The following is a 17,290-nucleotide window of genomic DNA, read 5'->3' as shown; positions in this document are numbered from 1 at the left end:
ACTGGTAAAATTAAACTAGCCTAAAAATTCTAGACTGTTCATGTCTTTGACAGTGGGCAAACTTACAAAATCAGCAAGGTATCAAATACTTATTTCCTTCACTGTATTTACAAGAAGCTTATCTCTTCAATTAAAACCAGTGGTGAGAATGAAGCATGAGGCACACTGATGACGTCAGATCTTTACTTCCGTTTAAGGTTAAAATTGTTGTCCGAGCGTACATATATTCTGAATGGGGAGAGGGCAGTAAGCCGGTGCCAGACAGCTCTGGTGGCGGCTTATCTCCCATAAGAACAAAAAAATTAGGCATGTTGAGATCTAACTACCAGATCCTTCTCTCCCCTGATATCTGCCATCAGGGGAGACTTAGGAGGCCCCCGAACACATCAGATGGTTGGCAGATCCTGGCAGGTTTGGTCAACGTTAAAGGGGTTTTCCTATTAAGGTAATTTATGACATATCCACAGGATATGTCATAAATGTCAGCATGCTACACTGCTTCCGTAACTGCGAGTTACGCTGTTTATAGCTCCCGGCCATGTTCCGACTATGTAATCAGGAAGTGGCCGGGAGTCAGCATGAGCACAAAAAGCTAGAACGGGGATTAGGGAGCCCCGTTCTAGAGATAGGTTATGTGGATATGTCACAAATGTCCTTCATGGGAAAACCCCTTTAATCTAATGTGTAGGCCGCCTTAAAGGGGTTGTCCCAAGATTAAATGTTATCCTCTAACCATAGGATCGGTGATAACATGCTGATCGATTGGGGTCCGATCACTGGGACCCCCAGCGTTCACCAGAACATGGCTCCTGTTCCTCCAAATGAATGGAGTGGCAGGTTGCTCATGCGCACTGCCGCTCCATTCACTGTCTATGGGACTGCCGGAGATAGCCAAGCACTGTACTCTGCTATCTCCAGCGGTGCGATAGAGAATTAATGCATGCGAGACCTGCCGCTCCATTCATTCGGAGGACTGGGACCCCCGTTCTGGTGATCGATGGGGGTCCCAGTGGTCGGACACCCATTGGTCAGCGTGTTATCATCTATCCTGTGGTTGGGGGATAACATTTTAATCTTGGGACAACCCCTTTAATGCCTCATACACATCGGCACATTACAGCTTTGTTTTGTACAGAGCCATAATAGGGCTCCCATTGTAGTGCATGGGGCCGTTACTGTACCTCCATATTCCTCCGATTTCATACGTGTGGCATGCTCCATCAGATGCTGTATATATTTAGAGGTATTATCCTGTGAATGTATTGCTTCTAGGGGAGAATAGCTCCGTATATATGGCACCCAACCGAGCCTGGACGGCAGTACAGTCTCTGTGCTATGGAGCCGTACAGCCTCTGTTCCCTGCCGTATCGGCTCCATGCACACAGCTCTGATTTTCTTTTGCTTACTTCTTTCATCATAGGCCTTTCATGTAAAAAAACTAAAACATGGACCGAAGTCCAGGCTGTTGCTCCCTACTGGCTGATGTGCACTTTTACACCTTCTTACAGTTATCTTTTTGTACTGTACCCATCATTAATATTTTTAGTAGAACCTGCCATGCCAGAGAAAAAACTGTTAATATAAAGAGTATAAATTATGGTACAACCAATATACAGTCACAGAATTAACATAACACAAAATAGTACAGAAATACAAAAGAGCTTAGATAGAACAAACTTTATGTAGAGGATGTTGTGCATGCAGATGGTTAAGGGTGATCTTCCCTCACGGTTTCATATCACCATCGATTTCTTTCTTCTCATCCTCTATCTGCTGTTCAGCATCCTCCCCTCGAATGCTCCACCCGGATGCGGTCCTGTTGAAACTACTTGACGTTGCTTTCTCGGCCGCTCTCCTATGGAAGAAAGCCGTCACTCTACGTAGGGGCCGTGATGCCGCTTCTTTTAGCTTTCTGGCATCAAACCGAGGCCTGTGCAGGAGAAGGGGCAAACGGCAGCGGAAAAAAGGAAGTGGTGTGGGAGCCGTTTGCCCAGGATTCTCTTGCTCCTTGTTTGCTGTAGCCATATGGTAGATTAAAGCATCCCACATCTTGTTAGCACGATTTGCTTTGCTTTGTTGAGTCCCTTCAGTAGTGTCCCTTTTCTCCCCTACTGATTTCTCAGTTTTGTTCTCTGCTTGTTGTGTTTCAGGAAATTTAGGCTCTTCTGGCTCAACCACAAGGTGCTTGACCAGTCTTGCCCATCCTCCGCCTGGCTTCTTCCTAGGTGGCTTAGGTCTCTCAGGGGGTTTTAAGATGGTTAACTCCTCTGACTTGGAAACCATTTCTGAATTAGTTAAGTTGCCTGGACTTGAGGTTACATGGGTAGTTCCAATCGTTTTTGGAGAAATTATGACTTCAACAGGAGGAGTTGTAATTATAACTTTAGACTGTCCGTTAGACTCATTTGTGGAGTTGACTGTAGTAATGGTCTGATTTACAATATTTGTGCCAGTTTTATTAGTTATCATACTGTGTGGAATCTCCACAACCATGGAAAAATCCTGTATCATCTCTTTTTTATCTGTCATCTCGGAAGTTGTGGATGTAGATACGTGCTGCATTGGTTCATTTTCTGAACTAGAGCTACAACCATTGGGTTTGATTGTGAACTCCTGCTGATCAGGTATAGATCTGGGACAGCTAGGACCCTTTGATAAATTTGTGTCCTCAAACTTTGGTGTGGAACATCCATCATTTTGTGTTTCGTTCATAGCCTCATCTTTATTTGGGGAAAGAGGTCCTGTGTTGTTTCCACTTGTCTCATGTACAATTATAGCTGGGGGCGTTAAAGTCTGAAGGTGAGGCACAAATGGTTGTTTTGAAGATGTTTCCATAGCTTGGGGTGTGCAAGGTCTTGGACTACTATTAACAATGACCCTTGGTGATAAACGATCAGGGGTGTTACCTCCTTGTGGATATAGGAACAGAGTATTAGGGGAGCTAGCTCTAAAAGGTTGAAGTGATGGCGTATCAGGAACCGGGCTTGGACTCAGATAATGGCTGAGACTTTGCTGCTCACTTACAGTGAAGGTGAACTTCTGTTTGGGGTATGGAGAAGGCACACGATGGGTTACTGCCTTGAACTGAAATCGTGGGGGCAGATTAATGGAAAGAGGCTTTTTGTTCCTCTGGGGAACGGCTGATTCGATAATTTCCAAATCCGCTTCACTGACAGGAGAGAGAGTTGAACGGAAGGATTTAGTTGACAGTGTTGGAGAGGCTTGTACCCCACTTCTCTTTGCAGCTTTCCGTAGAAGGCGTTGAAGCTTTGCATTGTCTTTACGGGGCTTTGGGGGAGTTGGTGGAGGAACAGGGGAAGGAGGGCCTGGATTTTCTAGCGGGGTCACAGTAAGCAACATGATGGAACCTGGTGGAAAAAAAAATAAAGTTTCTGTTTCTTTTGTCTCCATCCAATACATCTGCAAGATGCCATAACAATAGTAATTTACAGAAAATAGAACAAGATAATATTTTTATGTCTGTAACATGCCAATGTACCATCGGAATAGCTTCAACTTCAAGGTTGATACTAAAAGCTGGCCATAAAGATTATTTTTTAATCCGCAGCATGTCAATTTATGCTGCCGAATAGTTGCGCATTTTTTGCAAATTTTCCCCATTAAGTGCAATGCAGAAGTGAAAAACTGCAACAAAAGTTGCATCTCCGCAGCAAAAACTGCAACTGGAAAATGAAAACAATATTTACACTTTAAAATATAAAAAAGTCCATTATCACCTCCCCTGGCGCTCCCGTAGCGACATGCTCCTACTCTCACTGGCTTGCCTCATTGGATGATGGTGTGTCCCATATGACCGCTGCAGCCAATCACAGGCTGCAGCATCACATGGAACAAGACATCATCCGAGGAGGCCGGCTCAAGAGAGACCAGCCAATGAGAGCAGGGACGTGTCATTACGGGAGCGCCAGAGGAGGTGAGAATGATCTTTTTTATAATCCCCTCCTCTTCTACACAGCAGAAAATCTGGCCAAAAATCTGTACTAAATCAAACACAATTTGGTGCAGACTTTCTGCCGGAATTCCCTCAGGAATCTTGGTCAAATTTGCTGCAGAGTTTTCTGCAGTGAATACGACCCGTGTGAGCACCGCAAGCATCTAACAACAGGATCTTTCCTTTATTTCTTATATTCATGCTGTAATTTGCCCTGGCACCTAGTCATAAAGGGTTTGAAGAAATATAAATAATATCATGTACAGTATATATAATAGGTATTATGTGCCAGTATGTTTTAAGATTGTTCGTGTTAAAGGAACGATACAGGCAAAACTGACTTGCCATGTTATGGCTAGTGCAGGAACTGAGGGGGCGGTGCATGACACAGGGCTCTAAAGACCAAATAGGTAGAATCCCTGTGTCATGCACCGCCCCCTCAGGCTTTGTATCAGTGTTGCCTAGAGCGCCTCTTTAATGATGAAATTGCATGAATCAGTAATAATCATTCGATGTGAACGTTAGATAACATTTTTCTTTCTAATTCTCTTCTAGAACTCTGTATTGAAACATGAAAGGATAATACATAGATCATGCAAAAAACCCATCTGTCTAATGCTGGAACATGGAGTCCTGCTTCCTTCTCTCAACCCGGAGGCATCAACTCCACCCTTTGAGCTTTCGCCCTGTGTTTCTTTTTTGGATCTTTGTATTAAATTGCTATAAGCCACAACACAGCTCCACTCTGGAGAACTAGCTTCACCAACCATTGTGTGTATAGCTGAAGTCCCAATTCAGGACTGCCGAGCCCTAATTCATACAAACATTGCAAGGATCCTCATCATTGTCTTATCTCTTGGCCAGCTGACAGTCAACACTTGATCTAGTAGCTTCAGATCTCATTTTTCTTAATCCACTTTTTTATGTGCTGCTTTAGCTTTCCGCGGTATTAAATTTCCTACTCTCTGATTTGGTGCAATAGCGTAAAAGCCAACAAGTGATAATTGGGTCCATATTTGCAGGTACAAACTGGACTTAGGCACAACATCTACAATATACAGCACACATCAGTATACAGTCGTCTGACTGACTCCGCAAAGGAAAAAAAACAGTCACATGATGTCCAAGTCACCCAATCACAGTGGGTCTTTTTTACCAATTTTTTTATGCTTTATAAATAAAATACAGACGTATATGTAATACCGTGTATGTTTTATTTATTATATGTGTTTTTTAATGAGACAATAATGGTTAATGAAATATGGTTGAATACATCCCAGATTGTTAGAAAATGTTTGCTATTATGCTGCAATAAAAAAAAAACATTTGCGGAGATTTATTAAAAAATAATAGTGTAAGGGAAGTGTGGATTAGTTGCCCATAACAACCAATCAGGCTGCTGCTTTCATTTTCCCAAGGGCATCTGAAGAATGAGAGCTGGAATCTGATTGGCTGCTGTTCTATTTTGTTTAATTATTACGTTTTTTAATTATCATCTATCAATCACAATGAGGAGGAAATTGAATGGTGCGGGGGTCGAGCATGTGCCCGCTGCTTCATTGAATCTCTATGGGACTGATGGAAACAGCCGAGCACAGGTGTTTCCGTCATTACCATAGACTTTGAATGAAGCAGCAGCACGCATCCTTGACAGCCGTTCCATTAAATGTCCTCCTCACTGCTGTCAAACGGGGTCAGGCACCCCTGTTCTCCCGATCAGTGGGGCTCCCAGTGATGAGATAAATATTGAGGGTTGTTCAAACTGGACAACCCCTTTAAGTCTTTTCTACCCTTTGTGTACCTGGCAATTGACATCTGAGTGGAAATCTATAACACACACATTTTTTCGATTGAGAAAAAATGTGTCAAGAAGATAACAGCCGCTAGTTGCTATACTGTAGAAACCATATTGTAACAGCCAATGCACCAAAGCTGTACAGTTAGGGAACACGTGGAAACTATGGGTCTCATGTATCTATAGTGTTTTTATAGAGTTGGGACATCAATGAACACTTAGTACTGGATACTAAGCAAAGTACAACCAGTATGTTAGAAATAACTAAATGGCAGCAATATATTGGTAGACCTCCCACTCTGACGTCACATACATTTCCAGGAATATTTCCCGTACATGATTCTATCCAATGTGGCTCAGATATTGGTTAGATATTGCCGATGTAGCTGTCAGGAAAGGAAGCCTGGCGTTGCCCTCATCTATCGAGATACTAAATATTTTATTCAGTCATTTCTTAGTTGTTTTAAAGAATGCCTGGTGACAACCAATATGGCTGCTATCTTTCCTAGAATCCAGAATGGCAGAGACTTAGAAGCTGGGCATGCAACAATACATAACACGGCAAAGTTGGCAATTAGGAATATAGGAAAGATGGGTGACAAACCCTGTGGGAGCCAAAAGAAAATTACTAAATATAATTTTTTTCGACTATCATCAAATCTTATGATGTCACTTTTAGAATAACAATACATTCTGAAAAGCCATGGGTCTTACAGCATAATAGGGTTACATAATGTTGCTTCTTTTATTTTTAATTAAATATATATATCTATACATATATAGATATATATACATATATATATATCTATACATACATATATATATATATATATATATATATATATATATATATATATATATACACACTGTGAAACATAAGAAGGTACATCCCAGGGGGCATTAAATAGATTAGCACACTGTAACCCAATCCAAGTCTTCTATGTTAAGAGACATGAAAATAGGACCTAGACCTATGGTCACGTGACCAACGGGGCTCCTAATTGGATCGGACTTGTATGTCCTCTTAGGATACAAATCATTTTCCAGTCGGAGCTGTTAGGTGATATCCAAATCAAAAGGTGATACTTGATTTAGAAAGTGGATTCGGCCTTTAGGAGGATAAATAGTGGACATTTGGGATATTCAAGTCCAATGATATCTACATGACAGAATACATCCAGATATTCCAACAGTAGCAAGGGCTGGTAATCTGTGGGATTATCTTTAAAATAACACTATAATACCATTCACAGTTACAGACCAGCAAGCATAACTGAAGTATAAATCAGTAGCGGACACAGACAGCTAAGGGCCCTGGGCAAGAACAGTGTATGGGCCCCTTGCCCCCCAATATCTCATCATAGATCTCCCCCTTATGTCTCTCTAACAACCCACCAGTAATTGTAAACTATGAAATTCATTAGCTCAGACATTTACATGCAATCTCATAGACAGTAGGGCACTACTTGAAGGTGACAGTGGGCCCCCCTACCTACTGGGCCCCTTGGAAGCTTCGCCGGATGCACCAATAACAAGTCCGCTCTTGGTATAAACTATATGTATATATATATAATCTGGATGGTTTTCAGCATGTATCAGATTTGAATTTGATTTACATGAAGCTCAGTGTAAAATTCTGATCCACACTCATCTATCTGTCGTTACATTTAAATAGACACATTTTTAAGTACACTGACAATTAACCCTTTCACTGCCACAACTCCACCAATTACCATTGTAATTAATTGACTTTTTTTTTTTTTGCACAACGATCTTTTAATTAAGTATAAATTCTCAGATTATTAATTCACCACCCTAATTGTTGATGCACCCCCTTTTTATTTATTTACCTGTTCAAAGACGTTAGCAGGTGTCCAGCAGCTGCGGCCAGCTCCCTTCTGCCGTCTGAGACTGGAAGAAAACGACCCCCATACCTGGAGCAGCAAAACTCCGAACCTGGGGGGGAAGAAGGGGGGCTCAGAAAAGGTCAAGGGGAGGGGAACACCCACTGTTTCATGTAGGACTCTGGCCCCCCCTACTGTCCAGAAAAGTTCACAAGTTACATCAGCTACTTGACAATGCCAAATGTATTTCTTAGAAATGTTTTTTTTAATACATTTCTAATACATGGATGTACATCATATGTAGAATTCTTCAGAGCGGTTATCACCGTAGAACGTGAATTGTTCCATATTATAATGAAACTGAAATAATTGAGAAATAAAGTTTAATTATACAATATTTTTATTAAAACTTTTTCAATATTGCCTCACTCTTCTGTGAATGTATAGAAAGACTCTTAATGTCATCACCCAGTAAAGCATATTTACATTGAAGTACAAGTTTTTTGCACTTAGAACTAATACATATTGGGGACCTGGTAAATTTTTAAGGATACAGAAGAAGGTCGATATTCCAAGTCATTGTCATATTTTATATGTAATTTATATAGAAAAAGCAATTCATCAATGAGACAATTGTGAGACATTTATATGACTTTGTATTCTGGATTTTCTGTCCTTTTAATGATGGAATTCAGCTAAAAATGAATACCCCAGTGTACGCCGCCCCCAACATGAAGGTGGTCTTCTTAATTTAACAGCACCCCACACACATACACACAAGGGAACATCACCAAATTCTGCTGTCCTGCTTGGTCTATAATTAGTGAGTAAGTTGAGCTTAAACCCAAGTGTGCCCCCTCCCCTATAACCTGTGTTAAGCAGCTGTTCCTACACTTGTCCTGCCCCCAGTGCCTGCCACTCCTCACCCCCCCCAGAGAGTGTCCAATCCCGTTGGGGTACAGATCACATTTCGGTATAATTGCAAGACATAACCAGGCCGGGGGGTGATTGAAAAGTCTCACAACTGCTCCGACCCCCAGTGCTGCTCTCTGCTCTCCTGTCTCAGGTAAGAGAAGGGTGAGGGGGGATTGAAGGATAACCCTCAACTATGGGGAAGCATCACTAGTATAAAGATTGGGGAGGTGATACTAAGGACTACACAGTATATTGGGGACTTGTAATACTTTATGTACCAACAGGTTCTTCATCAGTTTTAGTCAAATATGTCATTGTGTAGAATTTCTATTAAATATAGTGCAGAACTACAAAAGGTTCACAAAACTGTAATGCCTGGTACAACGGAATAGCCAAGGTCATAGCCTGGATTTCCACTAACAGCAAATAGAGCAGAATGACACTGTTATACTTCACTTTATTAGAAAGATCACATTTTTAATCCCCTGGCAAAATCCAGTACAGGAGAGATCAGGAATCCAGGCTAATCCAGAGAATGCAGGACTGATGTCATTAATGTCACCTGGCAGTAGTCCAGCTTTGTGCTGGGTGCCACCTGAGAGTGCCGCCTCATAATACTGCCAGGAGTGTGAATATCCCATATCTATATGACTAGATAGTATTTTTAATCAATATTTTATCTATCTATCTATCTATCTATCTATCTATCTATCTATCTATCTATCTATCTATCTATCTATCTATCTATCTATCTATCTATCTATCTAATATCTACCTCACATCTATCTATCTATCTATCTATCTATCTATCTATCTATCTATCTATCTATCTATCTATCTATCTATCTATCTATCTATCTATCTATCTATCTATCTATCTATCTATCTATCTATCTATCTATCCATCCGCCCATATCCACTGTGTAGGCCTTTACAGGAACCCAGGCTTTTTGGATTGCAAGATAATTACCAGAAAAGTTTTTAAACTAATAATTTCTCTAGAACTTGAAGCCGTACTTGAAGTCTTTACTAATGTTCTGTCTGGTTCTTATGATATCATCCTTGACAAGCATTCTGACATTATACGTATCGTCACATGTACTGAGGTGGTTCAAATAAAAGAAAATGATCTTCTATCTCACGATCAGAAGGGAAGGACACACTCCTGGTTAATCCAGAGATTATGGTCTGAGTATGTGTGTCATTTCTAAAAATAGTCACCGCGCTATCCTTACGTATTGAATATACAGTAGAAGCAATGCTACACGGGGAATGCTAGGGGTGGTATGTGTCGGGTAGGCCACACGAGACAGGTGCTATTGTATTCTATATTTATTATTTCGGAGTTGCATGGATAGTTGTTTTATGTGACCCGGATGCCTGACAGGGTGATGTATGGAGAACAGGTTGGTTAGAAGTAATTGGTACCAGCTGTCATTGGGAGGTGTCACACTGACAGAAGGGATCTACTGGCCTTCAGAAGTCCTCACATCTTCACACGTAGGTCAGTTCTTCTAAGCCCTTATCTAGACGGTATAAGAGGAAATGTGATTACAAGGCAAAATATGAGAGGAATAATCTCAGTAGAAGATCTTTATTTTATGTAGATACTATTAACAGCCGGGGACTTCTCTATGCATGGATTTAGGAGACAACTTTAAAGTCAATCCTGTCTATAAAATGTCTGAGAAATGGCTCTTCTCTCAGGTCCAAAGCACCTTTAAAGGACATTCCCAGGGGTCCTAAAATAGCCAAGAATGCCCAGTTGTCTCCTGCCTCGTCCCAGCCCGCCTCTCTTTACCATCTCATGTAACATCTGAGTCACGCAGGCAGCAGTACTGGGCTCCCAAGTTTTCCTTACAGGGTGCAAGCCTAAATTAAGCTATGGACTGACATTGCCATCTTGTCTTCTACTACAAATATGTGCATGGATTATGGTGAATGGTTCGGAAAAAAAAAATTACGATTTACATATAATCAGTTAATGCTGCACTTAAAGGGGACCTGTCACTATGTATAATAACACTGTATTATAACTTATTTTTAGATAAAAATTTAAAATGAACAGTTTTGGGAGGAACATGCTTAGGACGCTAAACCCCAACAGCATGGTGACATGTTGGTGGTTTAGTTCCCTAAAATCTAGTGACAGTCCCTTTAATGTTGTACATATGGTCTTTGGTGAGTTACTATGTCCGGTGGTTTGGGATTTGCAGAATATGGATATTGTACAAGTAAGCATCAGTACATGGTGGTCTATACATGTCTATTTGCAAATATATAACTATACAATACTGGGTTTCATAGTAATAGTGTGGCTCACATATAAACATTTTCATGGTGGTAAATGCCCTTTGGGTCATATACTTAAAAACTATGAAAACTTTTCAAGGCATTTAAAAAAAATAAAAAAAATGGGACCTTTCTCAAGCATGTTGGACTGTTCTAATATATAATGTGAAAAAAAGCGTTCAAAGGTTTACATAGCCTTTAAGTCGTACAAATGAGACATTTTTTCAGACGAACCATTATGAGGGGCCATGAGTTGTCAAGTATATATCTAAATGCAGCCACTGGCTTGGTTATGGTTAAAGCTTTCAACAAGTTCTCACAGTCCTAATTTATTCTGTTTGTTTTCCAGCCGACCAAAAGCCACCATGTCTGACACAGAGGAAGTGTAAGTATCCTATAATAAGGCTGCTGACGATTCATGTTTTCTTACGTAAATAAAGTAGATATTTACCATAGTATTTATCTAAAAGCTGACCAGCCGCTGTAATGACATCATCAGACACTCATACACTAAGGCTACATTCAGACGAACGTAGCCAACCTCGGACGTGAAAAACTGCAGGTTTCTATGCCCGAGGTGCCCGAGGTGCCCTGCTGCCCACATGCAGGACGCGTCATCACGGATTCCCCATAGACTAGAGTCTATGGAGGGATGCGTGAAGCGCAAAAAATGAGGACATGTCCTATTTTTTCACGGATCCTTCACATGCTCCGTTAAAACAACGGTCGTGTGAACGGTCCCATTGAAGTACATGAGTCCGTGTGACGGCCGTTGTTTTAACGGCAGTCACACAGACCAGATACACGCTCGTCTGAATGAGCCCTATCTATCCCTATATTATTTATCTATTTATTCCTATATTCTCTATTTATCTATCCCCATATTATTTATTTATCTATTCCATATCTATCCATTTATCCCATATCTATCTATCTATCTATCTATCTATCTATCTATCTATCTATCTATCTATCTATCTATCTATCTATCTATCTATCTATCTATCTATAGTCCAAATACAATGTCAGCCGCACAGCCTTGTGAATCATGGATGGGTGCCGACCTGCCAAGGTCAGGGCTAACAAACCTGCTGTAGTAGAATCCAAAAATCAGGCAGCACTCCAAGGTATAAGCAAAGTAGAAAAAGGTGCTTTATTGGCCCATATACACACACAACGTTTCAGCTCAACACACTTGAGAAAGGCTCCTGTGTTGAGCTGAAACGTTGTGTGTGTATATGGGCCAATAAAGCACCTTTTTCTACTTTGCTTATACCTTGGAGTGCTGCCTGATTTTTGGATTCTATCTATCTATCTATCTATCTATCTATCTATCTATCTATCTATCTATCTATCTATCTATCTATCATCTATCTATCTATCTATCTATCTATCTATCTATCTATCTATCTATCTATCATCTATCTATCTATCTATCTATCTATCTATCTATCTATCTATCTATCTATCTATCTATCTATCTATCTATCTATCTATCATCTATCTATCTATCTATCTATCTATCTATCTATCTATCTATCTATCTATCTATCTATCTATCTATCTATCTGTCTGTCTGTCTGTCTGTCTGTCTGTCTGTCTGTCTATCTATCTATCTATCTATCTAATTCAGGAGATTTAGTTTATATTATTGGGGGAATATCGGTGATGTTTACACAAAAAGTTAAACACAAAGAAAATATTTTGTTCCATTCAGTGACTATTAGTTAAATATAAAATAACAGATTTTTTTTCTTGTTTTTTTTCCTATCCTTTGTGATGTGTCTCTTTTCCACCATCTTTCAGTGATCAGGTGGAGGGTGAGTACAGTACTGATCTCATTTTACTTCATATATAATATACTTACTTCTTGCTCCACCCAAAATAGATGATTCACTTATTAAAGACCCCCAGCAGACGACCGTAGCCAGTCACCCGCTCCCCGTCCTCCCATTATAACGTTTTTTCCTTATTTCTTACGGATGCTTTCTATGGCCTGGACACCTTCCCGTAAATATACTGGCCATAGAAATGAATGGATCAGTATTACGGTCCATAAATGCATATCAAAATTACGGTCGTGTGCATGGGGCCTTAGGGTACTTTCGGTAAAAATAAATAATGGATGGATAAGATTAGAACAAAGCGTTTGCTATTTTTCCACTATTGGCGCCACTCTTGTCCATGGGCAGTGGGTGGTATTGCAGCTCAGCCCTGAATCACTTCTGGCTTATTGGTTGAGGGATCCATATCCCTCAGATGATATTTGTATTTTGTTATACTCATTCAGTCATTTTGGGTGGAGGTAGCCTTCAAATTGTTACTGGTGTAGGTTCTGTTCTATTCCCACTCCTACATCACTATGCTGTAGTCATAACTTAGACATGCTTTATATGTATTAATCAGAAATATTCTCAGACATGTCCTATACATGAGTGACCACAGGATATCCAAAATCCTGGCCACCATGAATCAGATCATTTAATAATCTGCTCTAATGTCTGTGAATACAATAATAGCTCATTTACAAAAACGACTGCAAAAAAATTGGAAGATTGGCCCCCAATAGCCAATCAGATCACTGCTTTTGGTATTTTACCTGTATAAGGAAATGAGAGCTGGGATCTGATTGGTTATGGTGGGTAGTTATTTTATTTTTCTTTGCCTAATTCTATTTCTATGCAATAATTTCCTGTTAACATTTCCTTGTTTCCTACTTTTCAATTAATACGGATGTAGCAGAGCTGAATTTGTCATTTGGCAAAGCTGCATTTTTTGGATATTACTTACTGTTGATTTCCAAGTACAAGAAAACATATTGCCTTATCATAGAGACAGATACTTATTATGTGCGTAAAAGAACCAGATCAATGACAAGCACAGTTCTACTGCATCTGTATTTTCTCATTTATTCACTATGATCTTCTGTGCTCGAAGGATACTAGTAATAAACCCGTCTGCTACCGTAACTTGTTCTTTATACTTTCTTACTCTAGTCATGGTCTTATTTCCAAACCCAGATAACCAGACTGATCCTATCTTTGACTAATGACCACTCATCCCTTCTCTTCTTGTGTTGTGTACTTTTGCCGTCTGATCACTGATAACCTTTTTTTCTAGCTAGATCATCAGTGTACTGAAGTGCATCTTTCTTTACCTGCTGTCATTTAGGCCAAACTTCAGCACATAGTTTTATATTCATCTGCTCTATAACTTCTCTTACTAACATGATCTCTATCGCCACCTGCTGGTCTGTGTGTGAACAGTGCATATGTCCCAAACGCTGCAGATCTTCCTTGTCCATGAGAGGCAACAAAGTCAATCAAACTTTCTTTGGAATGAAATATTTTTTCCCATGTTACTGCTCTAAGAGGAATTAAACTATACCAATCAGTTACACATAGTCTACAGCCAAGCAGATCACTGATATACTAGAACATAGGGACAAGTGGTGCTATAGGGGTTCATACCTATATGCCAGGCTCTTTTATAAACGACCTGTGCAAAAGATACAATGACATACCATGCTCACTGCACAATAATGGGATCACATGAGCTATCTCACTAATACCGTATATAGATTCCATACAGAATGACATCATCATACATGGTGGCATGATGTCACTCTGTGGTTAGGTGGTAAGTTGAGGTATAGCCAACAATTGAAACATTTAATCAGTAATTACTAGGAACATTTTGGAACAACATCTCTACCCGCTCAATTTGACAACATAAAGATGACTGTTAAAGGGAGTGTCCCTTTTAGAAAATACATCTTTTTTTTGAAGGGTCCATCGATGATAAACTAATCACAGGGTCTCTTAAGGCCCGATTTTGGCCGTTGCAGCGAGCGCCTATCAACGAGTGGTCGTTACTCCGATTGCTCGTCCCCATACGTTATCATCATGTCGGCAGCGCGTCTCCCTGTTTACATAGGGAGATGTAATGCCGACAATGATAATATTTTACTTTTTTAGAACGATACGATCAGCAGATGAACGCGCTTGTGCTCGTTCATCTGCTGATCGCTGCCCTGTTTACAGAGGGTAATTATCGGCATTGAGCGTTCTATGAGTGATCGTTTACCCGTTAATTGCCCAGTGTAAAACCCCCTTTAGTGCTGGGACACCCAACGATCAGCTCTAATCAGTAGGGGGTCCCAGCAGTGTTCAGCTTCCCTGCAGCGCCACCACAGGGGAAGTGAGGTATTGCACTCTACCTATTGAAGTCAATGGGCTGTACGTTTAATGCACGGACATATTGGGTTATCCAGAGTGAGAGACGATCTCTGTAGCTGCTTTCATCCTCTAACTCACAATTTACTAATAGGGCATTTGAAAATGATCTGATCCAGACAACTGAACTTAATAAAATATTTATATCTTTATCAGTTATCGTTAGGTTTCCGGTCACCTTATGAGTTGAACCTCAGTTTAGTAGTCTCTTGTCTATTCATTATGAAACCTGCACATTATTTGAATTCCTCTTATGTAGCCAGAGTTATTAGAAGTTCCTCTTCTTGTTCTCTCTAGTGGTTATGTTTTCCCTGTTGCTATGCTTCTCCATGTTATATAACTGAGGTGATATTAGTCAGTGGGATTGCTGCTTATGTTGCTTGCGGCTTGTGTCCTTGTTTACATGACTTTTTATTTTCTTTTATATCCACACATAAACAGAAGAATACGAAGAAGGTAAATGGGTGAACTCATTCTCCTCCTCACATCTCTGACCACTAAGCCCTAACCCTGTAACATGAATCATCTACAATGTCACTAATTACTTACCCCTTCACTCCAAAACATGTATATATATATATACAAATATGTAGCAACAAAAGAAAACAGCAGCACTTACTAGAAAAGATGCACAGGTGCCAAGCAAGCCATCCAGATCCAAGGACTAGGTAGTATATAAAAGTAGAGATCTTGCAGCACTCACCACTTTGAGTGCTGCAAGATCTCTACTTTTATATATATATATACAGATATATACACACACATCTATATATATATATATATATACATACATACATATATATGCATACATACATACATACATGTGTGTATATATATATATATATATATATATATAGATATATATTATATGTGGTCTATATTGTACAATATTTGCGTAGTGAAGGGGTTACATACTCCAGATGATTTAGCCCTATTAACTTATAACTGTACACACAATCTCCATCTCAGACATGGATTTTAGTCCCATTTGTGAGTGTGCAGTGTATTTCACCCTATGGAATCCTCATTCCCACTCAAATGTCAATCACACCACGATATCATTCATTGACACTTAGGATGATGATACAATTGAATATATGAGCAGTATTGTGCTCACTTAAAGGGAACCTGTTAGCAGTTTTGATTCCTCGGAACAGCTGTCAGCGCTTTACAGGGGTGGGGGTCGACCTTTTAAACTTTTTTCTCAGTCATGCAACTTTCAACCGACATTTAATTCCCCGGCATGGTTAATTCCATTTCCCCTCTCTGCGCTGAGTGACGGCTCTAGCGGCAAATCAGGAGACCACTAGAGCCATCACTCAGAGCAGAGGGGCGGAGCTTGAGGCGTGCAGTGCATGCACTTAGTGTATGTTCACACGCAGAATCATAAACGGCTGAAAATTACGGCGCTGTTTTCAGAGAGAACAGCCTCTGACTTTCAGCCGCTTTTGAAGCTGAAAACGTTTTTTGAGGTGTTTTTTGGAGCCGTTTTTGGAGCTGTTTTTCTATTGACACAATGAAAAACAGCTCCAAAAACGACTTCTTCATTTTAGGGGGCATTTTTTTACGCACTGTTTTTTAAAAAGGCGGCATAAAAAAACGCCCGTCTGTACAAAACGCAGTTCTTCCCATTAAATTCAATGGGCAGAAGTTTGTAGGTGTTTAGCTACCATTTTTTCAAGCGTATTTTGAGGCGCTTACACCTTGAAATACGCATGAAAACTCTGCGTGTGAACATACCCTTACACATCAAGTCCTGCCTTGGTTCCACTTGCGATTGGCGACCGATTTCTCAGTCATGCCATAGGGTATGTTTAAAATGCCCTCCCCTTTATCGCTCTATCAGCAGTTTTGAAGCCTCAAAACTGCTGACAGGTTCCCTATGACGTGTGTCATATCCAGCATCTAATTTAGTATAGAATAAAATTAAAAGAAATAAAATATTCAAGTCTATGCTATACAATCCAACTGTATATAGTCACAGTATCTAAACATGCAGAGACAGCAATTTTGTGACCTTATAATATTCTTCCTCATTAGAGTCCGGTAACCTCGGGATGAGGTTTCTTAGAGAACTGATACCCTGTTTCTTAAAGAGGCTCTGTCACCAGATTATAAGTGCTCTATCTCATACATAATCTGATCGGCGCTGTAATGTAGATAACAACAGTGGTTTTTATTTTGAATAACGATCATTTTTGAGCACGTTATGAGCAATTTTAGATTATGCTAATGAGTTTCTTAATAGACAACTGGG

At 40.1% G+C, this 17,290-nt stretch overlaps 2 protein-coding genes across 3 annotated transcripts in view; one reads left to right on the top strand and one right to left on the bottom strand.

The window, feature by feature from the left end:
* LSP1 (lymphocyte specific protein 1) overlaps positions 1 to 5,152 on the top strand; it is a 59,156-nt gene extending 54,004 nt beyond the window's left edge. For both annotated transcript variants that reach the window (XM_075837626.1, XM_075837627.1), the window contains exon 13: positions 4,508 to 5,152. The gene's annotated coding sequence lies outside the window, so the exon portion shown is untranslated. The remainder of the gene's footprint in view (positions 1 to 4,507) is intronic.
* PRR33 (proline rich 33) lies at positions 1,651 to 7,672 on the bottom strand. Its single transcript, XM_075837623.1, has 2 exons — positions 7,598 to 7,672; positions 1,651 to 3,368 (listed from the first exon to the last, which is right to left on the bottom strand). Exon 2 carries the CDS (start codon positions 3,358 to 3,360, stop codon positions 1,726 to 1,728), a length of 1,635 nt encoding a protein of 544 aa, XP_075693738.1. The 5' UTR covers positions 3,361 to 3,368; positions 7,598 to 7,672; the 3' UTR covers positions 1,651 to 1,725.
* Between the last annotated feature and the right edge of the window lie 9,618 nt (positions 7,673 to 17,290).

The sequence above is a fragment of the Rhinoderma darwinii genome, chromosome 9 (genome assembly GCF_050947455.1).
Source record: "Rhinoderma darwinii isolate aRhiDar2 chromosome 9, aRhiDar2.hap1, whole genome shotgun sequence".
Taxonomy (NCBI): Eukaryota; Metazoa; Chordata; class Amphibia; order Anura; family Rhinodermatidae; genus Rhinoderma; species Rhinoderma darwinii.
The sequence above is the reverse complement of the archived record's forward strand: the minus strand, read 5'-3'. Positions and strand labels throughout refer to the sequence as shown.